Raw genomic sequence first — 27,455 nt, forward strand, 5'->3', positions numbered from 1 at the left:
TTTTTTAAAAAATAAATAAATAACAAAACAATGGTAGCTTCTGTTTCCCCATGGCTCAAATAGTTGCAAACTGATTTCCATAAATAATATCTTCCTGAGAATATCCTAATGGGATCTGGAGAAACACCTCTTAACACTGAAAATGCTTGTTTTTGCCTCAAGGGAGGGGTGCTCTTTGGAAACTTCATAGAATATCGTGATTTCTAACAAATCCACGTTCCTCAAGTCTGGTGTCCACGTGGCATGGATAAGCTGAATAATGTCATATTTAGAGCTAATGTACACCATTTGAAAATGCATCATTATAGTGTTTACCATAAGAAAGAACAAAGACACTGTCCTACGGAAAGCTGGGACCCCAAGGGGTTGCTCTCTCAGTGTCATGGTGAACGATTTCCAGGCCAAGAATCTTGCATGTTTTAATCCTGGCATTGGGCAAGGAGAGAAAGTGAAAATCTTCTCTGAGAATCTGAACACAAGATGGCATGCACACACTGGAGGGAAGGAATGACACGATCCGTGCGGTCCAAATCACTTCTAGAGGAAAATTGGAAGAGGTCTCAAGCTAGGTGTGCCCCACCCCCCAGGTGATGGCAGAAGCAAATGCTTTCATCTAGGCCAACAGGCCTGGTTTCCAAGCTGTTAAAAATGGAGGAAAGATATGTTTTGGTCAAATAAGGTGATGAGTCCTCCCTATTTTTCTGATCTACAAAGTAGGGCCCCCTGCGTGACTATCCACCATTTGCCTTCAAACTCCATGGTGTGCAGAGCTCTCTTCTCCAAATTCCTAGGAATACCTAAGGAAGCTGGTCTTCTAAGTTGACCACCCTTGGCTGGCTGGATGTCTGAAGTTTGGGATCGCATCTCATGCACAAAGTCCATCCTCAAGAATTGCCTTTGCAGCTCACGCCTCTTCTCACTTTGAGTTGATTTCAGAATAATAATCTTCAGGTGACCCACTGGATATATGTCCACTCTCATTATTGAGATGGCCAAACAATCAGACCATGAAATTGGCAAGAACAACAGAATCTAACCATGAAGTAGTTCGATTGGCTGCCTAGTGGAAGGTCGGTGCCAAAGCGAGATTCACCCATCCAGTCCACTCACGATTCTCTGTGGGGAGGTTACCCCATTGGATTATTTCCACACCCGGCCTCAATTCTTCTATCCTGCACATCTACTAACTCCTTCAATAGGTGTAGGCTCAGAAAATGAAAACTCATTTTAGGCTTAGCCTAAGTGACACAGTTTAGAAAGTCAATCGTTTATGAGTTGTATTGACTTCCTTTTTAGTCTTTTGTTACCTTCTGAAGTCAGGTATGAGTGAAGCTAGAATGAGTCTCTCTACTCTTCTCTCCAATAATGAGGGGTAATTGGGTTTGGCAATACCACACACACAGGTATCAACATATTCATGTTCCATCTTAGAAACTCTGATAGGTTCCACTAAGGCACCAATGTTTATAAATGCAAGGTTCTCAAGTTTGAATGGCACGCTCCTATACATGATTCATCCTAGTGCTGCTTGAGAAAGTCCCTTTTTTCTCTCACATTCTCTTCAAATTTGAGATTTGGTGTTTTGACAAATAACAAGTCTTGAATTCTTTAAGGGACCACGTCAGTATTACCTGGCTGTTCCATTTGCTTGCAGGGGGATAGGAACTGGTGAGCCACTGGTGCACACAGCTGGTATCTGGTGTCTCGTGGCCCATTCCCCCATGAGTGATGATATTTTCCTCTTCGTCTTTTCCAGTTGACTGCTTGGATCCCACCTGCTCCAGCCATGGGGTCTGTGTAAATGGAGAATGCCTTTGCAGCCCGGGCTGGGGTGGTCTAAACTGTGAGCTGGCGAGGGTCCAGTGCCCAGACCAGTGCAGCGGGCACGGCACCTACCTCCCCGACACGGGCCTCTGCAGCTGCGATCCCAACTGGATGGGTCCCGACTGCTCCGTTGGTAAGCCGTGAGGTCTTCTGCTCATTTTCCCCAACACGTGTGTCCTGTGTCCTCCCGTGAGCCCAAATGCATGGGCATCTACTCCTCACGCTCAGCTGGGGACATAGGGCCTTTGGTCCCTGGACTTTGGTCTCTTAACTCTCTTCTCCTCCGTCATGAAGTCAGTGAGAAACAAAACAAAACCCAAAAAAAAGCCACTGCATAGGTTCTCGTACCTTGTTGGTCCATCCCTGCAAAGGGATGAGGGGCCCCGGAGGGATGCTTCCGTTTGCATTATGAATTTCCTTATGTGTGCTCCCTAAAGGTACCAGAATGCCAAACAGAACAATTCAGTCCCAGGCAAGCTGAATGGAACATCCTATAAAACAGAAAAGAGGCTCCCTCGGGTGCAGCGAGAACCTTCTATAAAACTCCGCAGTACTCCCGTGGCAGGCAAATAATGAAGTTGTGCTGTACACTTTATTTTCCTAAAATTAAGAGTGTGTGTCTTACCTCCCAAGTGACCTTACAATGGAATGGTTCAACAGTCAAGCCAGCCCTAGCCTTCCTGGGAAGGGTTCCCCTCACACTGACAAGTGCCCATCCAAGCAAGTGATCATGGTCCCGCCCCCTTCCTCCGGTAGCGAGACAGCTGTCAGATTGCCAGGCAATCAGGAAGTGAATCTATGCGGAGCTTTGTCGACCGTGGGAAAGAAATGAATATTTCATTGCCAAAAGCAAAAGAGAAGCGTCAGTTAACATGGGCTGTTTTGGAAACCACTTGAGTCTGGCTTCAGCTCTGATGCTGGTGGTCCAGGCCAAACCCTGCAAAGGATGGGGGGAGGGGAGCCCACTGTGCTGATGACACGCTCTGTGACCCTCCCCCGTGGCCTGATTTCCCCCCCTGGGCCCCACGAGCCACGCTCCCCTCAGTGGTCCGTCCTGAGGATGAATGTCCGGCACGTGCTTGTCCTCGCGTGAGAGGTCTGGAAAGCCAGAGAGTGCATATCTGTCTGTCTGTCTCCTCCCCAAGCACAAAAGACTTTGAGCTCCTTTGAGAAAGAGGCTGTGTAAATGCAGCACAGCTCCAGGGTCATCGTTGCTACAAGGTGCAGGAATGACGTCACCATGTGGTCCCCAATGGGCCTTGGATCAGTTCAGGCTCTCAAGGGGGACGATGACCCAGCAGGCTAAGGAGTCAGGATCCCCAGGTCTCTTCTCAGGGGGGCACCTCCCAGGGAACTCCGCCGGAGTGGATGGCCACGCCGGCTCTCCTGAGGTAGCCTCGGTTCTCACACTCTGGTGAGCATCAAGCCCACCTGGAGGACATGTTAGAACAGATTCCCGAGCCCCACTCCCAGCTTCTCATTCAGTGGGTCCAACTGAGGCACAGGTTCCCAGGGCACCGTGCTGCTGCTGGGCCAGAGAACCGCTGCTCTGCAGAATCCGTAACAATGCACTCGTCCCGGGCCAGGGGAGAGAAAGGCCTCCCAAGGTGACAGAGTGCTGGGCCTTGGGGCCTGCGCCAGGGCCCCGGGCCAGGTGCGTGGTCTGGCCTCCCGCGGAGGGTGTCGCCAGGGTGGTGTTGAGCTGTAATCATTGTTTTTCTTCCAGAAGTGTGCTCAGTAGACTGTGGCACTCACGGCGTCTGCATCGGGGGAGCCTGCCGCTGTGAAGAGGGCTGGACAGGCGCCGCTTGTGACCAACGCGTGTGCCACCCCCGCTGCATTGAGCACGGGACCTGTAAAGATGGCAAATGTGAATGCCGAGAGGGCTGGAATGGTGAACACTGCACCATTGGTAGGCAAACGGCAGGCACCGAAACAGGCACATATTGCTTTATTTTCATAAATCGTAGATCGATAGTGATGGTCGTGCATTGCAACCGGCTGTTCCTTCAGGGACACGAGTGCTCTCCAACCTTCTCACTGCCTCTCCAAATCCCCACGGGGGTGGCGAAAGGAAAAGCAAGGTTCCCTATTGGGAAAGGCTTTCCCTGCTTTCCAGAATTCAAGATTGGGAGGAAAGGGACCGAATTAGAAGATCCATCCAAATTACTGATCTTGGGGAGGGGAAATGCACATGCATGGGAAATTGTTAGGGCCTGGAGATTCAAGCTCCCCAATGACTGTGGCCTGCCTGTCACCCCTTTTTCGATGTTCACCCAGCTGGCTGGGTCCCTGGATCCCTGCTTGCTGGCAGCAATGGAACTCATTTATTTTAGATGAGGTTGGATGCAGGCAGGCTCCCAGGTTTCCTGGGCAGCCAAGGGCCACTGTCATAGGTTTGAGCATCCTCTTGCTGTCCCTAGACCAGGCTTCCTCCTGGGCCCATCACCACCCCCGTCATTGAATACCTCCTCTGGTCCCATTTCATTCTCACTCAACCCCCTCTCTGTATAAGCTTCCGACTGAGAGGGTTTTAAAGACCATTTCCTTTGTTGAGAAGTAATAGTTCTCAAGTTTTTTTTTTGGGGGGGGGGATGAGTGTTTGTTTGTTTTTTGTTATTCTTATAGTTTGAGTGGGAAAATACTTGATTGACTGTACCCAATGTCCCTTTAAGTGAGGAGAAGAAAGCCAAAGCTCTGGTTTCCACCTCTCTCAGACAGTTGAGCGCCCCTACATCTTACCTCCAGTTTTTGTTGTTGTTGTTGTTGTTTTTTAATATATTTTATTGATTTTTTACAGAGAGGAAGAGAGAGGGATAGAGAGTTAGAAACATCGATGCGAGAGAAACATCGATCAGCTGCCTCCTGCACACTCTCCACTGGGGATGTGCCCGCAACCAAGGTACATGCCCTTGACCGGAATCGAACCCGGGACCCTTGAGTCCGCAGGCCGATGCTCTATCCACTGAGCCAAACCGGTTAGGGCTTTACCTCCAGTTTTCAGCTCTGCTGTTTTATCAAGTCAGGCCCGGGGTCCATTTCGTGCCCAGCTGGCTAATTCACTTGCTTGCATGAAATCACTCAGAGATGTCTCCAGCCAAACTCCTGCCTTGCCCCCTTGAAGTCACTTGGGCTCTAGCTGTCAAGTTGGATGCCCTCTTCTCTGTCCCACCCCAAAACCCTAGTCATAGGTTGTCCACCTGGAGTGAGAGACGGGGGTGAGGAGCTTATCCGGGGCTGACTCGTGGGGCCAGACTCAGTTTCCCATGCTGTTCATTTGGGCACTCAGGCAGAGGTAAAGTGCACTCTGCATTGGACTTCCCTGTTCCATCTAATTGGACATCCAAGGGGCAGCGTGCCGATCGGGCCACGGCCGTAGCACTGGGACCCTGCCGGGACAGCCTGTTGGCAGTGAATTGTTTTTGCAATCTCTCAATGATGCTTCAGACCCTGCTCCCCCTGCAGCCACTTTCATCTTCAGCTCCCTGCAGAGTCAGGGGGAGAATTCAGAAGACTTTCAGGGGAGGGGTGTGCACAGCCCACTGCAGGACAGTTTGAGATTCTTACTAATAGCTTCCACTGTCAGGGACGTTCCCTGTGATATATTTTTGCATGCCTACTGTGATTTAAATACTTCCCAGTTCTCCATACCTCTATAGCCCTGACCTTCCCCCCAGAAGAGCTCTTGCCCCCCAATAATCTTTAGGTAGAAAATCTTTCTTTCCATCCACACAACCCAGCTTCCCCTCCCCAGGGCTCTCCCCTTCCCACATCTGCCAAGGATGCAGTGCCCCACGGGGATGCCTGCTGGCTCTCTCCTCCCTACCGCCCTCTCTACTCTGGGAATAGCTCACAGGAGGGCAGCCCAGATGGATCAGAGCAAACCACGGCCGGCTGGGCAGAATCTGGCCTGCTGCCTGTTATTCTATGGCTTTTGAACTAAGAACAGTTTTTACATGTATTATTAAGCATTGAAAAAAAATTAATATCTTCTTGCACTTGACAATTACATGAGATTCAAATTTCAGTGTCCGTAAACAAATGTTGTTAGTAGACAGCCACACCCTCTCATGGGTGTACTGTCAGTTTCCACATGTGTCACTGTGTTGAATGATTGGGACAGAGGCCTCCTAGTCCACAAAGCCATTTGTTATCTGGTCCTTTACAAAAAAAAAAAAAAAAAGGCCAATCCTGAATTAGGGAGTCACACAATTCTTGATGGAGAGAGAGGAGAAAGAGAGGTGGGTCAGCTTGGATGAGGAGAAGGACCCCTGTTGTGGCTTGAAGGGCATCAGGGGCCGAGAGAAAGGGAAAAGGTGCCAGTATCAGCACATGGAGTGGAGAGAAAACTAGAGTTGAGGTGAAGTGTCTCTGGGGCCTTTGGAAATGAGATGAGAAGATGACTCAGTAGAAAATGGTGAGGACACAGCCAGCAGAGAACACAGGAGATGTCTCGTTCTAGCTAGCCCTCCGGGAAGGATGCATTGGAAAAAGGTGTTTCTGCTACTTGAAATGTTTGGTTCAAGATTCACATCTTCGTGCACTAAGATACATGAGTTCTTGAGAGACATGGAGGAAATGCAAATTTACATGCCACGTCAAGCTCCCAAAATGAAGAGTGGTGATCCAGGCAAGCCTCTTGTTCAGAACAGTGATCTCTCGTGACTTTATGAGTTACTTACAACTGTGTAATTTTCAAAGATCTTTATCACCAAGTCTTTGCTTGTGAGAAATTAGAGCTCCCTGGTTTCATTTGTAGGATAGATGCTGTCTCCTCATAGCTGTGTTCCCTGGGGTTTACTCAAAACAAAGGCCAGACATACCTTGTTGCTGAGACTTGCTATTCAGAAGCTAGAGATGTTCATACGCGCATAATTGCTTCCTTTGCTTTTCCACCTCTGGCCCCAGAGCTGTTGCGTGAAGTTTTCATCTTTTATTTTGAGCAGACACTCCTGTCCATTCATTTTAAGTAAATGCCACAATTTACAAACACAGAGAAAGGAAAGAGGGGCTTCTTGGTTCACTCCAAGCAGAACCTCAAATGCTGTATTTTGAAAATAGAAATGGATAAGAATGAAATGGCACCTGGTCTGCAAACAATGTACTGGGGGATTGGGGGTGAGGGGGAGCACTGGGTGGCTATGGTTGGGGAAATTGGGTTGCCTGTGGCCTATTTTCAGAAGGTCATAGGGAGGCTGTTTGCTTGGGTCATTGCCAATAGTCCACTGAATAACTCCCATCAGCACTTGTGGATCAGATTTATTTTGCTGAAGGAAACAAGATGATAGATTGTGGTGGCGGGGGGGGGGGGGGGGGAGGGGGGTGGAGAGGATGAGGGTAAAACCATAGACTTCTAACACAATAGGGTAGAGTCATCGGGATCTAGCCATGTTTGGCCAAGTGCACTTTTGGAATTTTTTCAACCAAATCATATTTTTTATATTTGGAAAGTGAGTACATATTGCTAGAGATTAAATATAAGGAATAGCATTTCAATGGTAACCATTAGAGCTAAGTTATTGGTAGCCTGGATTCCACCAAGCAACAATTCTTATATTACCTCTTCTAACAAGTTAATACAAGGTATGGCTAAAAGTTACAGAATTGCATAAAGAAGAAATAAGCTTTGAATCCAAATCAAGCACAATTCATGTATATCTTTGCAATATATTAGCATTATTTGGATAGGCTGCGTTTATTCTTATGAATAAGTCAGAAGGCATATTGTGTGGGTAGAATAGCTTTATTCTAAAATGCTTTTTTTCTATAACCTGCCCCTACCACCACAGCCACCCCTTATTAATACAGGGGATTTAACTGCAGAAAACCATCCAAGGCTATAGCACCAGGGCATAAAGGAACCAAAGAATAGGTCAAAAATCACGACCAACTATGGTAAACTGGGAGAAGCGTCTCTTGCATTATAAAGAAATAGAATAGATGTTAGTTGTGTTTTGTGAGCAGAATAGTTGGGCAGTACAGGGAGAAACCAACAATCATGTAGCCGTTGAATGCAAGGAGGAAAGCTAATTATCTCCTGAATGTGGACTGTCCAGACATCCATTCTGAATAATACAACCTAACATGCCCATAGAATAAATCCACCAACACTAGGCACCGACCCTAGGTGAACTGTTGGGTATCTGGGCAGCGAGTAATGTCTGCAATGGTTATTTCAACTTGTTTGTTTTGTCTTATGTGATCCTGACCTCCAGTTGCCTTTCAGAATCATGAGGACTCTTTCTAGGACCGTGTGGGGCTGAGTGACCTGCCCATGTGCCACAAGTCAGAAAAGTTTTCTCTTTCCTCTGTCGCACTGGGGCCCTTCTATTTTTCCTCTTTAATTGGTTGGGGGAAGAAATAGGTTCTTGTGATGTTAATAAGGAAAATGAGTCTTTACCCAAGGTAGAACCAGCCGTGAGAGGATCTGATGGGCTGATTAAGTGATTGTCATCTAAAGTAGACAGGTCACAGTCCAAGAGGGAGAGAGCCTCAGAACTACGGGGAACAGGTTGGGAAGAAAACGGCTGTCAAAATTAGCCAACTTCAGACTGAATGCGGCTGCTTCTGCATCGCAGTCCAGCTTCATTCTATGTTACGGAAACTTTCTTCCTGAAGCTATTACCCTTGAACATCGCACTTTTGTGACTCTACCCTGAGATCAAATTGAGATGAAATTACCCACGGTGGAAGGGAGGCCTCCTTACCACCGGGTCTGTGGAAGCAGCTAATTCTCCGATTGGTTAATTAACCCATTCCTCTGGGGGCCCTGACTTGGAGTCTGGCCTAGGAGCTTCATCCTTTTTTTTTTTTTTTTTAAGTAAAACCCTAAAGTGATGGCCTTACATGTTAAAAATTATAAACAACTCTTAGCAAAGAACAAAAGATGTCCCACTTCTGATTTTTGCCCCACCCTCCCCCCGTCCCCACAATTTGGCCAAAATGTGAGCCTTCTTATTGAAGACCGACAATTGCCGTGTGCCCAGAAGTTCTCGCTGAATCTGGGTCAGGCGGTCTGCATAGGTTTCTTACCCAAACCCAGAACAAGGGCCAGGAGGTAGAAGTTACAGGGACACATTTTCACGGCACTGCAAAAGGTGAGCTACAATGAAAGGGGGAAACTGCCTCACCAATTTAGAACACATGTGGATGAGATCTCTAAGTTCCTGTCCACATGTCCAGAATTTTATTGCTTTTGATGCAAAATCATGAATGGACTGTTCTAGCACAATCAGATCTTTCTTCTGTTGGAGCAGGGAGAGTTTCTTGCTTGGCTCCATAATATACATTTTACATTAAAGGGTAGATTGAGCAGAGGGCTGGCTCAGCTGGTGATGTGTTGTTGAATTATTGAAGTAGTCGATGGTGCTTTGCTGTTAGTTTGTCTGCTCATCTTAATTCCCATCTATATCCAGTTTATCTAGTGCAGCGGTTCTCAACTTGTGGGTCACAACCCCTTTGGGGGTCGAACGACCCTTTCACAGGGGTCGCCTAAGACCATGGGAAAACACATATATAATTACATATTGTTTTTGTGATTACTCACTATGCTTTAATTATGTTCAATTTGTAACAATGAAAATACATCCTGCATATCAGATATTTACATTACGATGCATAACAGTAGCAAAATTACAGTTATGAAGTAGCAACGAAAATAATTTTATGGTTGGGGGTCACCACAACATGAGGAACTGTATTAAAGGGTCGCGGCATTAGGAAGGTTGAGAACCACTGATCTAGTGTATCTTTGGTGCATTGAAAGACATTCTTACATAGTCTGAATAACCCAGGCTCCACTTCATCCATTTATATTCGTGTTTGTTAAAAGAGGGAGATTGTGTTAAAGTAGGGGCTCGTCTATCTGTGTCCACTGCTCTTGGACTCAGAACAATGCATGTGTGATAATGAAGTGCTCAAGACAGAGGCTTTTGTGTGCATCTTCCCAAGGTCAAACCTAAGCAAGTTTCCTAATGTCTGTGTGCCTCAGTTTCTTTGTCTGTAAAATGGGGATACTAAAACTACCTACCTCACTGGGTTACATGTAAAGTACTTGGCAGAGTGTCCATCATACAGTAAGAGCCAAATAAATGTGAGCTGATGTCATCATCATCACCGTCACATCACATCATTATCTAGGACCAGTGTAAGAAACTAAAGGGCAGGGAGGATTATCAAACTCAATTCTCACTAACACATTTCTACTAATTTCGACCTCCCTTTGACCTATCTGCCTCCCATACATCAGGCAGTTGATAGCATGTCAAAAATAACACCGGACCACTATTAATTTCCTAAAAAAGGTTCTGTAACATGGCTGGAACCTGGTTCTTACAGAGAAGCATAAACCGCCTCTCTTACCTGGAATTAAACCTGCTTCTCTTACCAAACATCCCAATAGTGCCTGGAATCAAAAATCTGAATGTCCTTATGTTAGTAGAGGCGTATTGTGAAGTTGGAGTTGGCTACTTTCAACCAAAATGTCTCAAACTGGGTCTATGAGAACTTGTTTTTAACTCTGGATTGATTTTTATAATAAGTACAGTTTAAAAAAAAAAACACCTTTTTTTGAAGTAGAAGTTTGGGGTTCTGCTGTTATTGAATAGGATAAAATTTCAGACGTTAGGACAGATACTCTTCTCCTCTAAGAAAGAACCGGGCATCTCTCACGTTTGAGGATGCTGCCAGGTCAGGGTCTCTTAGAACACCTTGTCCCGGCCTCTCCTTGTCTTACTCCATCTCGTTCCTCAGGGCTCTGGGCGCCACATTTATATTTGCGGTGGTGCCGTGCACAGGAACAACCCAGGAGGCTCTCCTTAGTAGCACACATCCCTTTGGGAGACCCAAACTCTCACTGATTTCTGTTCCTATCCAGCCCAGTAAGCTCCACAATTATCCTCATTCCTCCTGCGCTGCAATTGCTCCACTCCTTGGAGCAGGACCCATGGGTAACATCTGGGTAGTCTTTGCAACCCCTTAGCTCGTCTCCTGGGTTATCAGGAGCCACACAGAGAATCCCAGATGCTCATGTGAGAGGCAGATTTCGCGTTTCTTCCCAAGTTGCCTGCCTAACGGGGTTCCATCTCAGACCAGGCCGCTGCTGTTACCGCGCTCTGTTTTACAGCCTCCTTCAAAAGGCTCGCCTCGGTGGCCTTTGGAAAACAGGTGTCATCGCTGCACAAACCCACCAGCCAGAGGCCGGGCCCGTTGCTTTCCTCCTTGTCCTTCTGTCATGCATTTCTGTGCATCATTGTCATCGGACCCACTGAAGGCCGCCCTGTCATTGACCGTCTCTGAGCTTTTCCCTTCACGGGTAACAAAGAGACCGCACCAAATCGCGCAGCTAGGAGGGAGCTAAGTATTTCATCATAAACATTCTCGGGATAATTAGAACGGATTAAATTACAAGAGGAAATGCGTTTAGTTAATCTTTCTTCTAATTAAAAAAATATCCCTAGTTTTAAGTAAAGTGTTTGTTCTTAAAAACATATTTTCTTTGTAATCAGTTAAGGGGGAGGAGGCCTGGTCGGTCCTCAATGATAGGAAGCAACATCTGCAAAGTAATTAAAAGCTGCCAGCCAGCGGGGTTTTTTATTATTATTATTGAGATCCTTACGGAGCCTGCTCAGTCTCCTCTGTTGGCTTTCACCACGGAATTCTCCGCAAACGACCTCATTCTGTGGCTCGTGGTGGTGTCACTGTCTTTCTGTTCCCAAGTCGTTGAAGACGTCATTGACTCCTCTTGGTCAAGTGCCAAGTGAGGAGACTAATTCAGTAGAGGTATATATACTTCTCCACATGGTCAGGGAAATTAGTCAAAATGAGCAGGTGACATGGGGCATGGCTCACCTCAACTGCAGAACTTACTCCCACTCTCAACCCAAATATTCCTAGAAGTTTCTGTGGGGCCTTACATGCTCACGATTAGCCCATTCAGGTTATTCCAGCTTGGTGTTCTCATTAAAGCCTGCTGCCTATGAAATTCACTTCAGGGGAACCCTACAGGACCACCCCTCTACCAGGGTCCATGCCAGGGGTGTGTGAGCCGGCACCCTTAGCCCCACTTAGCTGAATTCACACAGCGAAGGAGAGGCTGCCACCCTCCCCCACGCCGGTGCACTTTACCAGCTGGCTCCATCCATGCTCCTTTGAGAAAACAGCCTTTCACGTTTTGCCAATAGCTCCTCTTGCCTACCTCCAGGGCTTGTCCCAGGGCTGGGCTGCACAACAGACACCAGGGGGTCTTTGCCTCTACTCGCCTCCCCTGGCCCTCAGACACCCGCACACTCCCAGGGCTGGTGGGGGTTGCCCCAGTTCTTCACACGCAGCCAGGCTCCGAATCCCAATTTGGACTCGGGTAGGACCCCTGGCATCTTCACAGCCATCTCTTCACAAAAACCTCCTGCTGCTCCTCCTGTATGTCAAGGGTTCCTTCCACTCTGAGTCAGCTCGAGGGCAGATGAGAGCCCTGGGGTCTCCCACCCTCAGGACGGTTATGTCACGGGAGGAATGGAGAGAGAACAGCTTCCATATCCTCCAGGCTCCAGGCTTCCAGCAGTTTCTGGCGTGACTCTTTGAGGCTGACGGCTCTAACCACCCAGTGCCACACAGCCCAAATCACTACATCACCACAACAACTGCATCCTGCCAGACCCCAGAGAAAGGAAGGTTCTAGAGACAGAAAGCCCCACATCAGTGCTGCTCAGAAAAAAATTAAAATTGATGAGACTCCCGGGCCACACATTTCAAGTGTGGCCGCAGCAGCACGTGCTCAAATTGGCAAAGACATCATTCAGAACGTGGCCCAGAAGGGTCGTCCGTGTAAGCAGAGTCCTGGGCTCTGATACGTGTGAATGGCATTTCTTTTCTTTTTCTTTTTTTAATGATGCTTTAACATCAAGAGGAATTGCCGGACAGCCCTAATTGTCTAGAAATAATGCCAGAGGGTAGGGGCCCCAGTGGTTATGAAATAACCGCCTCCCAAGCACCGAGGAGACCTTTGTACCTGAGATTATCCCAACAAGTGAACAAGGCGACCGCATCGGAAACACGCACTCTCTAACGACAGGAAACGCGGAGCCACGGGCAGCGTCCGCTTTGCAGGGCGCACCTGGCAGCAGGCAGTGAGCTGTTCCTCTCCGTGAGGGGCAGAAGAGCCCAGAGCCCAAATGTCACTGCTGACCGCCATGCCCAGGGACTAGGAGAGAGACTGAAGACATTGGAGGCGTAGGAGAAACTAGCTTTTCCCTATTAACTGGGGAGCGCAGGCACATCGAGTTGGGCCCCTTACGCATGTGGCTGTCAACACCACGCCATACCTTGAATGTGCACTGACTTAACTTTTTAGTTCCATTTTAATGGGGCCAGGAAAGAGCTGTATCCCTTCGCTTACGGACCTACTCTCTGGGGGTCTCATATGGGAAATGTTATCGTAGCCTAGAGCCGCCTGGTGCAGGAATCCACCTACCCGAGTTAACAGCTTGGAGCACATAATACACAACACCCACTCCACGCTCGCAAAGTCTCCCACATGGCGTTTGTGGAATGTAACATCCTCCTCTCCGTTCACTATGAACACTCGCTGGCAATGCATTGCTCTTGTCCTTATGGTGCGGTGAGCAGGTGGGGCTGGTGTGGGGAAAGGTGTAGCAAAGGAGTTAAATGCAGGAGCTCTGGGATCTGACAGACCTGGCTTGGAATCCAGCCTCCATCAGCTGCAAGCTGGATGGCCTCTGCCCAGTTATGTAACTTCCGTATCTGACTTTTTCCATCCGTCAATCAGAAACAATGACACCTAAGGGCGACTGTCGTGAGGACTTTACTTAACACAGTGTTAACACTCCATAAAGGTTTGCTTAGCCCTAGCCAGTTTGGCTCAGTGGATAGAGTGCTGGCCTGTGGACTGAAGGGTCTCAGTACAATTCCGGTCAAGGGCACATGCCCAGGTTTCAGGCATGATCCCCAGTAGGCGGCGTGCAGGAGGCAGCCGATCAATGAGTCTCTCATCATTGATGTTTCTATCTCTCTCTCCCTCTCCCTTCCTCTTTGAAATTTATTTTAAAAAATAATAATAATTAGCGCCACACCGTCCTGCCTTGACCTTAGTTTGCCCAGTGTGTCTTTTCAGAGCGACAAGTTAAGGGAGCGTTAATGGTGTCATACGACCACACAAGCCAGGGGACCAAAGCCCCAGGAAGAGAGGCTGATGGGAACCCTGATGGGTTAAGCCAGGTGTCTGGGCCCTCCTCCTGTTTCACTCCTGCAGGAGGAGCTTGGGATACCTGGGTTATATGGCCTAAAGAAGGGAGAACCGAGGGAGCGAGAGACAAGCAGGGAGAGTGTAGAAATGGCCCAGGGAGGATCTGACTGCCACTGTAACAACATGTGTGTTAGAAACAGAAGCCAGAGAATCACACATATGTTATCGCTTGCATGTCAGGGCCCACACCTACTCTATCTGCTTCCAGCTGGGCAGTGGCTGCTGTGTTCATTCATCGTGGAGCATCGGCTGAGCACCTGATGGGGGCTGGGTGCGGCCCGTACTTCCTCTGGGTGACCCCTGGGCAGTGGGGCTCAGAGAGAAGGGGTTAACAGAGGGGTGGCGACGGTCTGAGGAAATGTAGACCCCCCACTGCTTAGCCTCCTCATGAGACTTTGCTGTGTTCTAACTCAAGACACCTTTCCTGGAGTTTCTGCCAATAATTTTTGGTTGACTTCTCAGCATTCTTCCTCGCTCACAGCTTCCCAAGGCGATCAGGAAGGAAGGAAGCCTTCGACTTCAAATGGTAGTTTGAGTTCATTTGTTACACAATGTAATTAAGTAAAAGAAAGCAGTCAGGTATCAAACTGTGTGGATACACACAAATGACTCCCTCATAGCTGTTAATATTTTCAACAATGCAAGAAATTTAGTTAAATCAAATGAAGATGGCAACTCATTAAATTTTTATTTTCCTCCCTATCCTTATTTATCTTTTAATCCTCCATATATGGCACAACGTGTTCTTGTTAAATAACACTCGTTAATTAAGTCTCATCTTCTCTTAGCTGTGGCTATATTTTTATTGATTAGGAAAACCTTCAGACGTTTATAATCTAATTTAGTTGGCTTACTGCTTGGGCATCTCTCAGGAAGAAAACCTTGAGGTTTAAAGGTGGAATGACTGGCGAGGGAAGGGAGTGGGAGAAACCGAGTTTTCTTTTCGTCCCCCCTGGCAGGAGGAGGCTGGGCTGGCCTCTCCTCTGTTAGGGGAGTTGGCCTAGATTTGGATAATGAGGGCACTATGAATTCGGTCTCTTTGTTGACTGCAAGAAAGGGGAGGGAGGACAGAAAGAATTGTAGATGCCAATGCCCTGAGTGGGTGAGGCTAGAGCAATGTGAGTGCACCACGCAGGGGGTAGGACAGTAGGGAGTGGTTTCAAATGGGAACGGGAAGCGCAACTGGGCAGGGCAGACACGCCCACCTCCCTGCTGAATGTTGCCCCGGAGCCTAGTTGTGCCAAACTTTCTAATTCTCGACAGAAGCCAGAAATCAGGGTTGTTATGCATAGTCTCCCAATTCTCAAAATTTGGCAAGTAATTCAAAGTGTGCGAGAGTGCTGTGCAGGTCCTGCAAACGAGACGGGGTGGGAGCAAAGGGACCCCCATCTGTGGCCATTGACACATCCCCTCTGCAGGCTGGAACTGAATCTGGGAACATCACTGGCCTGGATTGAGATGGGGACAGCTTTGGCTCCTTTTCTTTGATGGCCCAACTCTCTTGGTGACCGGGTTAAGCTGGCGGAAGTCTCCATACCAGGGTACCATGGGGACACTTTGCACTTACACAGTGAATTTTCTCCAAGGAGCTCAAAAGACTTTGTGTTGCCTCAGTCAACCTCACAACAACCCCCAGGAAGCAGGCAGGTAGCTATTGCCCCAGACACACAATGAGCCTCAGCAGAGAGCATTGTACACAGGCAGCTAGGCTGACTCATTGGTTTAAATCCATGGCCTACATACTTGGCAAGCACAGCATCCAAGAGGCATGGGTTTCCCTTGACTGCCCCCTCTGCTGCCCTTTTCGGCTTTTCTTCCTTCCATCTGCTCTAGTTGACGGCTAAGCCCCACATCTCAACAATGTACAGGCAAACCCCGCCAGCAACCACTTCCTGTCATGTGTGTGTGTGTGTGTGTGTGTACACATCTGTGTGTGCATGCATGTGTGTGCGCCCATCTGGCTTCACAGCAGGCGCAGCATGGTCCATCCCCACCCATTCCAGCACGCCTCCACACTGGTCTTTGGTCTGATGCCACGCTCTGAAATGCTACTTTTGCAAATGTTCAACACCTAGAGACTTCAAACAGGTGTCTTTAGGATTCTAGACACGTGCTAATGACTCATGCTGCTGGGGGCTCCCACGTCACTTTCTCTTCCTTAGACCGATAGAATTTCCATCTCCCTCACAGAGCCGGCATCCGTGCCCACTCTTTGGCCAATGGGTTAACAGGAATGGCCGTGTAAAGCTGTGATGAGGGCCCCAGCGCTACAGTGAAGGGCTGGGAGCAAAGATCTCTGAGTTGCTTTGAGTGAGACAGCCGAGAAAGTCACACTGACCAGCAGTGATTGGAGTTCTACCTCTGTCATCATTTCCCCTCTGTGCCTGACCAGCCCCTTCCCCTCGCTTCATAGGCATAGCGCTCTCTACCCTGCTCTATTCAGAGGGATCTTCCCAGAGAGAAGGTTACCAGCAGGGTAACCTTGTGATCCTTCTCCCAGGAGAGCAGAGCACAAGTATCCTGCATTTTACAGATCGCCCTGTTCTTCCTACCAAATGAGCTCAGCCCCTTCTACCGTTCCCAGCATGACAGTGCACTGCAGTTACTCACCATCTCTGCCTGCGAGTGTATCATAAACACTCTTCAGAGGCAGGTGCAGAACCAGAGAAACACGTGGCCATTTCAAATGCGTGTGTTGGGGAGAGAACTGGACTTATTGACCTTAGATGAACAGAGGCTGGCGTGCCCACCCACTTCCCACCTGACCCCGCCAATCAGACACTGACCAGTCAAAGCAGACTGCCTTCTCTGGGGGTGTAAACTTGAAAGATCCCACAGAAAAGTGTTGGCAATCTCTTGGTCTGGTCAGAAGTGCAGTGGCTTGAGCAGCCAGATCCAATCATGCTGATTTAGCTCGTCCCAAGAGGTCAAAATCAATATTGCATGTCTCTAAGGCAGGAGATGTTTGAAGTACTTGAAGAGGTGGCTTTCTTTGCTGCCTTGGGAGAAAGTGACTTGGCTGTCTGCGTGGCTGTTCAGAACGGAAACTTTCAAAGGTCAGCAAGGCTCCTCTTGAGCTTCATTCATCACACCTCTCAAGGTGTCATGCCAACGTCACCGTTTGTATGTTTTATCCACATACACGAACATACATACATTCTTGGGAGTTAAAGGTCACCCTGTTGGGGACACCTCTGGTATAGCAGCCTCAGGATAACATTCTAGAAATTCAAAAATGTCAGGGAAGCCCCTGGCATCCTCGGTGCTGCCAAATCCAGTGAAGCCCAAAGTGTCCTGTCGGACAGTGTATGGAACGCCACCGGAAATGACCCCGGACAGTAGGTCTGCCGGCAGATTCAAGTCCACCCGGCTGAACTGGCCTTCGGGTCCAATTGGCTCCTACAGGCAATCAGGGACAGCCAGGGAGGTTCTCGTGTAGACGCACTGGTCAGCAGGAAGTGGCACTCCAGGCTGAGCTAAGTGTCCAGCTAGACCAGCAGGCCCCGTGGACGCCGGGTTCACTGCTCTCGGCACACTGGGACGGCTCTTCCTTGCCATTTGCATTCTGCTCCCATCACCAGTGAGATCGGGTTACACCGAGTAATGCAACCTTAAAATATTTTCTGAGCAGTGAAGGTGCATATGACAGCGTTATAAAACCATGTCTTTCAGGAGACATTCACCCGTTACTGATCCTGATCACAGCGAGGTAAAAAGCCAAAAGCCAAGATCGTGAGGGGAAGGAGGTAGAGGCCCTGGAAACAGCATGAGACCGATTCATACAGGCAGTAGTTCAAGCCAGGCCGGGAACTATAGAGGCTAGAAATGCACATTGCTGGAGGGGAGGGGGTTTCCTGTTTATTTGTTTTCCTAGCAGGCTGTGCCTTCACCCCTTCCCCTTGCAACCAACCCTTGGAACATGGTCTCTGGGAGAGTCCATCCCTTCAGTTTGGCCAAATGCTGGCTCGGGTTTATATCAAACCACTGTGGACTAAAATAACGAGAAAGGCCAAATAATTGATTTTTTTTATGTGTTTTGAATTTACTGATTGACTGAATTCCCTTTTCAGATAATAACAGCTCACACTTATCCAGCCTCCATGCTGGATTCTTCACATAGCTTCTCTCATCTACTCCTCATATCAATTTTATGAGGTAAAATCTGTTACCAGCATCATTGTACAGGTGAGAGACCTGGCTCTGAGAGGTTAAGCAATTGGTGTAAGTCATAACGTAACTGTCAGCCGCAGGGGAAGGTGAGTTCTAAATCCGGGTTCACTCGATGGAGACCAGGGGTAGCCATTACACTGTTTTGATCACCTGCTTTGACCCCAGGTGGTGGCAGCAAGAGGATGATGTTGGAGGGCAGCAGTGAAATGAAGGTATATGGCACCAGGGAGACAGCCTCTTCTGTTAGGAAAGTCACCCCCTGCAGGAGTGTCTCTTTGGTGATGGGGGGGTGGGGAGCAATTCCCCTGGCAGAGCACTTTGGGGTGTTCTGCTTTCCCAGTGCCCCCCAGGCCAAAAATGCACTAAGTGATCTCAGATTCCGAAAATGACTCTCTGCTCTCAGCCCAGGCATCACTGGCCAGCGTCCCTAAATTCAAGCTGACTTTCTATCAGGAGTTCACATTTCCACCAACTTTTCATTAAATTAATTATTCAAAACAATTCCGAGTTCGCATTCTCACAGCAACTGTAACTCTGCCATGACTATATTAAGGCGTAAATTGAACAGCATGTTTTACAATAAAGTTAATTTTATATTCACCAGAGAACTGAGTTATAGTTGCTGTGGGAACCATCATTTCGGATCTCTCAACTCTGGTGCATTTAAATTCTCAAGCTCAGCATTGCACAGCGCAGTGTGTTCTGCATGGACGCTCGCTGCCTTCACACCTCGGCCTGGCGATCCTGAACTTAGAGACCTGTCCGGGTCTAACATAGCAGCCTTCTAGTTTGCCCAGCCTTCTTGCTTATCCTAGTACCTATGACACTTTACAGAGAAGTAGCCACAAAAACAAGATGATGCCTGTTTTATCTTGAAAATGTCGGTTTGGGGAAGGTGATGTCTGAAGCTCAGGTGGGGAGGAGCACCAAGTCTCCGGCAGTGTCAGTGACAGCAGGCGAGGCCATTGCACTTGTGCGGAGCCAGGATTCCTATCCAGGGTATTTTGGGATCTGTGCTGTATTATCCAGCACACACAGGTGACCTCTGAAAGGTCCAAGTCCTTGCACGTACTATCAATCATGCGGGCAGGCGCAGCTGTGCATCAGAACTTCTTGGAGCTCCAGAAAAGCTAAACCACATTTCCCAGAGCCATGTAAAACCCAAGTGTCTCTAAATCAAGACGCATTGCGGGGCCTCTCTAAAAGGTACATCAGCAGAACTGGGCTAGAACTCGGGCTGAGTCCTGGTGGTGTGGCATCCGTCGCATACACCAAGGTGAAGACGGGGGCTTGTTGGGAAGGAGTAGCAGAGGGAGATGACACTCTGAGATGGTCAGAAAGGTGAGGACTCCATCTACAAGGATCCTCGATTGCTGGAGCTTTATTGGAAAAAGCAGTCGTGCTTTCTGCCTCCTGGGGGTTGCTCTGCTGCAGTTTGGGAGTATGGGGGAGACTCTGCAGGTCGGCAGCTGAGCAGCAGGCCCCAGTCACCATTCCATCATCCATTTAGCTAAAATGTGACTTAGCAGAAACCTACTGCTGTTCTGCATGTTTAAAATGTATTTGAAAGGAGGGATTTTTTGTTTCTCTGTAAATGAGAGGATTTGGAAGAGGACGTTCTTGCCTGCTAAGGGCAAGCTCATTATGCAGAACTAAAGAACAGCACCTAACAATAGCGTAGGCCAGATTGTGGGGATTCTGACTCCCATTCTGTACTCTTTCAGAAAACAAGTCTCTTTATTCCCATGCCATGCCACACATAAATACACCTGCTGGTGGAGACTATTGTGAAATTTGTATCTAAAGACCCTGTAAGGGCCAGTGGCCTCCCCTCAAGTCCTTGATCAGCTAAAATCTGTGTTAAGAAAAGGACTAGAACACTACATGCGAATAGAGTTGCAAAGAGCAGCGGAAGTTCTTGATGACTCAGGGTTACCTGGGTCACAAGGGTGGGAAAGAGTGAATGATGGAAGGTACTGGATTCATGTGTAAGGGTGGGGGTAGGAGACAACTTGCCAGCCAGAAGAAAGAAAAAAGAGGACAGATTGAAATGTTTTTATAGTTTCTGCACCAGGCAGAAAGTAACATAAAAGAAGATAAAATATGGTTACTGTATGAGGTCATTGGACACATCGTGTTTTGAGAACAAATCATCAGAGAATTTGGAGAGATTGGTAAGGAAGGCTTGATAAATTAATGAAGATAGATAGATAGATGATAGATAGATAGATAGATAGATAGATAGATAGATAGATAGATAGATAAAGGATGGATGGATAAATGGCTGGGTGGCTGGATGGAGGATGGATGGATGGATGGATGGATGGAGATTGCTTTTTCTTTTAGTGTGTTTGAGTGCCATAATTCATATGGGTCAAGCTGACCCATAGGAATAAATAGAATGCAAAGGGATTAAAAGTCCAGGTATAATAACCTGGGAGGGTTTTGGGGGTGGTCCAAGGAGACCTGATTGCCAAGAACTAGACAAAGCTGGTGAAATAAATGCAGCTGCATGATCTGGGGTCATTACATTAAGAAAGTTAGGAAGTTTGCTTGCTAGAGCTGTTCCATGTTAGATTGTCAAGCCTGACCCTTGGGACAGAGCCTGGGTGACCCCCTAGTTCTCTGTTCTCCTCCACCCATGCCATCATTTCCCTTCACTTCCAGATGTTGTTTTCAATAGTAAAGCAACTTGAAGAGGCAGGAAGAATCATCACAAAAACCAGCCTCCTCAAGCTCATTTGTTTGCTGATCCCCAACTGAGGAGTTTAATTTGTTTGCATCCACCAGAGTGTTATTTTATGGGCAGTGTATTTCATCCTCGGCATTTGTGTCCCAAAAGTCTTTCCTTCTGTAGAGATGTGTAGCGAACCCTAACCACATATAGAATTAGCTGTGCCTTGTAGTCATGGTAGCAGGGCATGGTACAATGCCCAAACCACCACCAGGGCTTAGCAAGACTATCACAAGAGCCCCCTCCTGGCCAACCTCCCCATCTGCTCTCCTAGCACAAAGGGATCCTTTAAATTTAAGTCAGATCAGGCCACCCCTCTGCTCAAAACCCCCCAGTGGCTTCGTTTCATTCAGAATAAAGCCTGTATCGTTCCAGTGGAGTGCGAGGCCTGCATGACCTGACCCTACCCCATCGCTCTGTCCTCTCATTCTCCCTGTGCTCACTCTGCTCCAGCCACACTGGCCACCTCGCTGTCCATCGAACACCCAAGTGCTGTATGCCTCAGGGCCTTTGTGCCTACAGTGTCCTCCGCTTGGACTACTGTCCCCCAGATATTGGCATGACTTGCTTCCTCCCCTCCTGTAGACTTTTTACTCAAGGTCACCTTGTCAACAAAGACTTCCCTCACCATCCCATGTACAACAGCAATCCCCACCACACACCACCCCCATCACAATCCCCCTCCCTGTTTTCTTCCCTATAGCAGTTATCATCATTAATATACTAGATATGGATGTAAAGGGCTGAGCCCCCGGTACTCACTTTTTTTATTGTGGATCTCCCCCAATACAATCTTTGAGAACAAGACATTGTCTCTTCTGCTTACCACTGTATGCCCTGTGTCCAGAAAGCTCCTAGCCTTTAGTAGATACACAGTAAATAAAGTCATGGTTCTACACCAGAGTTTGGCATGCAATAACTCAGTGAGTGTTGGTATTGGATTAGTATTCCTTCCCTAGAAGTCTTTTCACCCTTGACTCCTGCACGCTAGACTCATCACAGACAAGGAGACCAAGGGCACCACTCAAGGAACCACACCCAACTCAGGCAGAACATGTGGAGTGGCTTCCCATGGCAAGATCATTGTGGCACATTGTCTGGTTCTCCATCTTGGTCATGTTAACAGAGTGAGTCAAGCTCTAGACTGACTCCCTCACAGGAGCCCAGATTCATCCATTCATTGATCCACAGTGAAGAGGACTCACAGCTTCTCAGCGTAGTCTCTCTCTGAAAGGAACTGTATATGGGCAGTGAGGTCAAAATCAGAAGGTGGCTTGGGGAGCAAGGAATCAAAGCAAGGAGGAGACATTCTGAGGCCACCCCTCCCTGTAGAATCCTACCTGCTGAAGGGGAGCACAGTGCATGAGCTCAGAGTTGGACGGGCCTGGGTTCAAACCCTGGGCTACCACTTTCAGTGATTGTGACCTTGGGCAAGTTCACCTCTCTGAGCTTCAGATTTTTCAGCCACAGTTGATGATGATGATAATTCGTACTTCAGATGGCCCTTGAAAGGACTCAATGAATTAATAAGAATAGGAAGTGCTGAGCCCCTGGTACCCACTCATCAATGGCAGGTGGTGTGACTTTATTTCCCTTCATCGAGCAGAACATGCTCACTTCTGAATTGACCTTGACTCGCTCTTGCTCTGTGGGCCCCCTTTCCACTCCAGGCAGACCTCTGCTCTCTGTCAGCATCCTTCTCTGAGCCTGGTTGAGGTTTCCAAACCCTGGGGTCCTTCACAGTCTCACCTCAGAGACCTCTTGCATTTTAAGGGGATTCTGTGGATACTGTGTCACATCCATTATGTGCTGATCTCACTCATGTAATTCTCGGGAGATTACCTCATCGTTCTCATTTCCATTTCAGTCTTCAGAGGGCACCTTCCTGGGGTCTTTGCTATATTGACTATACTGATCCTGTTTTAAATAATAGTGAACAGTCACTCCTTACTGCCAATGCAAGTGCAAATCAGAAGCTCCCTAAGCCACACAGACCCTCCTGCTACCATCTCAGGTGACTTTTTTAATAATACTTCCTATATAATAAAAGGGTAATATGCAAATCAATCAAATGGCAGAACAATGAGCACTTATCACCAGGGGGCAGACGCTCAATGCAGGTGGTCAGTGCACTCCCATAGGGGGAGCACTGCTCAGCCACAAGCCGGGCTGACGGCTGGCGAGTGTAGTGGCCCGCCTCCGTGGCAGCACTAAGGATGTCCAACTGCGGCTAAACCGTCAGTCAGACATCCCCCAAGGGCTCCTGGACTACAAAAAGGCACAGGCCAGGCTGAGGGACGCCCCTCCTCCCCACCCTAGTGCATGAATGCCAGGCACCTGGCCTCTAGTTTTAAATATACTAGAGGCCCGGTGCACGGATTCATGCACTGGTGGGGTCCCTCAGCCTGGCCTGTGCCCTCTCGCAATCCGGGACCCCTCGGGGGATGTCAGACTGCCAGTTTCGGCCCGATCCTCACAGGCTGGCCAGGGGTTGGGCCGAAACCAGCAGTTCGACATCCCCCAAGGGATGTAGTGTGCGAAGCGTGGAGGAGCCTGAGCCTGGGCCGGGCACCGCACCACTCCCGCTCATCCTGCCCCACTGCCACTCAGTAAGCTCGCTGAGCAGTGCTCCCCCTGTCAGAGTACACTAACCACCAGGGGGCAGCTTCTGCCTTGAGCGTCTGCCCCCTGGTGGTCATAGCGACTGGTCAAATGGTTGACCAATTGCTTAGGGTTTTATATATATAGATTTTTATTGATTTTAGAGAGGAAGGGAGAGGGAGAGAGAGAAACATAAATGATGAGAAAGAATCATTGATCAGCTGCCTCCTGCACACCCCCTACTGAGGATTGAGTCGGCAACCCAGGCACGTGCCCTTGACCAGGAATCTAACTATGACCTGGTTCACGGATCGATGCTCAACCACTGAGCCACAAAGGTCCAGACTCAGGTGACTTTTAACAACAACAACAACAACAACAATAATAATAAAATAATAACATTAAAAACAACAATAATAATCACTGTCAGTTCTTGAGCATTTATTATGTGCATTTACAAGCAGTCTACACAGCATGTGTATTACATACATTTACACGTATTTACTTAATCAACTCATGCCTAGCAGGTGATATGTATTCTCTCTTTGAAACCCCAACAACCAGGTACTTTAACTGCCCTGGTTTTACAGTTGGAGGAACTAAGGAATGAATAATAATAATTGTTTTTGCCCCAGATTACGCAGCCAAGGGATGGAGCCGAGATTTGAACCCAGGCAGCCTTCTAATAGAATGATTCCTGGGCTGACCTGATACTTTGGCCTGAGAAGGCAGCTGAGTCTCAAATCAGCCACCCAGTAAAAAGGTCTGTGCCTTCTCCCTTGCCCTTGAGTGCAGTTGCCTCAATCCCCACCATGCCTCCCATGGCCCCCAATGAAAAAAGCCAAGTCCACACTCCGAGTCCTCAGTGATGACCTATTTTCCCAGTGCCTGACCCTGAACAGTCCCAGGTGAACAGGAACAGCTGGTCCCCCCCCCCCCCCTCCAGTTAAGAGCAGAGACTGTGCAGCCTGTCCACCTCGTATCAAATCCTGGGTCCACCACTAACCGACTCTGCAACCTTGGCCAAATTACTTAACTTCTCTGTGCCTCCATTGCTTCGCCTGTAAAATGGGAATACTAACAGTAACTGCTTTATAGGGTTGTTGTGACGATTAAATGAGCGAATGCATGAAAGGCACACGGATCAGTGCCAGGCACACCAAAATGTCTACATGAGGGTTGGCTGTTATTGTTGTCATTATATTAAAAGCTTTCTAAAACCCATAACTACAGTCCTCGGGCAGATTCTTTGCCCTTTTTTAAAACATCTATAAGAAACACACATTTTGGTGATTTCCTTACATTTCCTAAAACTGTGCTGCAAACAGCGGCAACAAAAAAAATACAAGGCAATTTATCGTTGGCCTGATTTTACGCCAGGTAAAAGAGAGCCATCAGCCTGCAGTAAGTAACAAGTCCGTGCCCGCCGGCCTCCTAGGTGTTATTTGTATTTTTATGACTCTCCTGTGGCTATAAGGATGCTCAGTGGGTGTAGAAATTGGATGGTTAAAAATAACAAATAAGAAATCAAAGTCGTGCCTTTGTCCCTGTTTCCATACCCGGTAGGTACCACATTCATTATTTGCTGGGCAGCTGTGGGAATAGCAGCACCAGGTACAACAACTTGATTACCCTCCAAAAACCAAATTAAACCACTGGGCTTTCTTATTATAGTCGTCCCTGCCTTTGTGTAACACTTGTCACCCTCTTAATCCACCCGCGCGCCTCGCTTCTGTCTCGCTGGGCTCTCTGTTCTGTCTCCTGCCGTCAGGAGGTGTCAGCTCCGTCCACATCGCAAGGCAGAGACCCGCTCCAGCATTCGTCCACGGCGCGCTCATCGGCTTGGTTTTGGAGCCTGGGCCACAACCAGCTGTTCCTTTGCTTGGGGACACGCCATCCACCCAGGGACTTGGGGCTTGGCTAGCAGGAAGCTTTTCCTTTCACCTGGCTGCCAAATCAAGGTCACAGTGAGGCAGCAGAGATGTCGCACGGTGTAGTTATGCATGCATTCAGCACATGGCTCTCCCGCAGGCCCAGGGCGGGCACTGGGAAAGCAGCCACATAGAGCAGAGTCACCGTTTCTGCACGCGGGAGGCGTAGCAGCCCCTGGGACGGTGGACATTAAACCGCTGGTTCTCAAACTCAGCCTCACGTAGGAATCATCTGGGGAGCTCACAAAACAAACATAAATGTGGATGCCTGGGTCTCCTCTTCCGAGATTCTGATTTAATTGGGGCGCAGCCTAGCATCGGGGTTGTTCCCAGCTCCCAGCTGATTCTTTTGTGCAGCCAAGTTGAGACCGTGGCTTTAAACAAAGGCTTCGTTAGAAGTACAGCAGGTGCTGTGGCCAGAGCCCCTGATGCTGTGGAAGCAGGTCATGGGTGGGGGAGCCCGAGCTGGTGGTCTGGGGTCTTCCTGAGCAAATGCAGGCTGAGCCACTGAGGCTCGGCCTCAGCCAAAGAGAGTGCGAGGAGCAGCTCTGAGGAATGGGGATCTGCAAAGGCCAGAAGACCAGATGTCAGCTCTGTTCTAGAACCGGCAGGGCAGTGCGGCCAAAGGTCAGAGAGCAGAGCTAGGAGTGGCAGGAAGTGAGGAGAGAACAGGAAAAGGCCAGGGAACTCTGGGCCTCAGAGGCTCTTTTAAAAATTTAGGTCTTAGTTCTGAAGCCATGGTCCTCACAGGGAGCAGGCATCTGAAGCCCCCTCCCACCCATGGCTTGCTAACATGCAGATTGCCAGGCCCGCCACTAGAGGTGCTGCCTCAGGGATCTGGGATGGAGTCTAAGAGTGTGCATCTGTGACTCGTCCCGGGTGACATTGCTGAAGCTGGTCCTAGGCCACGGGTGGACAAACTTTTTGACTCGAGGGCCACAATGGGTTCTTAAACTGGACCGGAGGGCCGGAACAAAAGCATGGATGGAGTGTTTGTGTGAACTAATATAAATTCAAAGTAAACATCATTACATAAAAGGGTATGGTCTTTTTTTTTTCAATAGTTTTATTCATTTCAAACGGGCCGGATCCGGCCCGCGGGCCGTAGTTTGCCCACGGCTGTCCTAGGCCCACACTCTGATCTCAAGAAGTGGGAGGAGGCTGGCCGGTGTGGCTCAGTGGTTGAGCATCAACCCAAAAACCAGGAGGTCACCGTTCAATTCTGGTCAGGGCACATGCCTGGGTTTCGGGCTTGATCCCCAGTAGGAGGTGTGTAGGAGGCAGCCTATTAATGATTCTCTCTCATCATTGATGTTTCTATCTCTCTCTCCCTCTACCTTCCTCTCTCTGAAATCAATAAAAACATATCTTAAAAATAAAATAAAATAACGAAGTGGGAGGAACCCCAGGTGCATTCTCAGCAGGTGTCAGCGTAGGCCAGGGTGAGGTTTGCCCATCACTAGCCCACTAGGTGGAATAAAGAGAGGGATGTTCCAAGGGGAGGGGGAAGCAGGCTCAGGCTTGTGTCGGGCCCAGTGCTATGGAGTGACCATGATTCAGTCTGAGTTCACGGGGCAATTGACATGGCCTTCCCCTCCCAGAAGAGCTATTTCTGGTTTCTGTTGTCTAAACTCTCAGTTTCCTCTCCCATGATCTTCTACTTAAAAAAAAAAAAAAAAAAGAGCTTGAAGCATCAAAACTGCAAAAAAAAAAAAAAAAAATTAAACATGTCTTTCTTTCTGCTTCTTCCTAAAAAAAAAAAAAAAAAAAAAAAAAAAAAAAAAAAAAGGATTGCTTTTTTTAGTTCCTTTTTTCTGAGGCCGAGGCTAAGCCGGCTGCCTCCCTTCTCCCAGGCAGACGGGAAGGATGCTGATCAGTGAGAATGCAGGTGCGTGCAGGAAATGTGCAGAGTAGACAGCTGGATGCAGCTTTACAT

The 27,455-nt window shown here is 48.3% G+C and overlaps 1 protein-coding gene across 5 annotated transcripts in view; it reads left to right on the plus strand.

The window, feature by feature from the left end:
• Nucleotides 1-27,455, plus strand: part of TENM2 (teneurin transmembrane protein 2) — a 402,968-nt gene that overhangs the window by 271,786 nt on the left and 103,727 nt on the right. For all 5 annotated transcript variants that reach the window (XM_059699131.1, XM_059699132.1, XM_059699134.1 and 2 more), the window contains 2 exons: nt 1,757-1,957; nt 3,551-3,736. In XM_059699131.1, coding sequence (XP_059555114.1) covers nt 1,757-1,957; nt 3,551-3,736 — 387 coding nt within the window. The remainder of the gene's footprint in view (nt 1-1,756; nt 1,958-3,550; nt 3,737-27,455) is intronic.

Source organism: Myotis daubentonii, chromosome 5 (genome assembly GCF_963259705.1).
Source record: "Myotis daubentonii chromosome 5, mMyoDau2.1, whole genome shotgun sequence".
NCBI lineage: Eukaryota > Metazoa > Chordata > Mammalia > Chiroptera > Vespertilionidae > Myotis > Myotis daubentonii.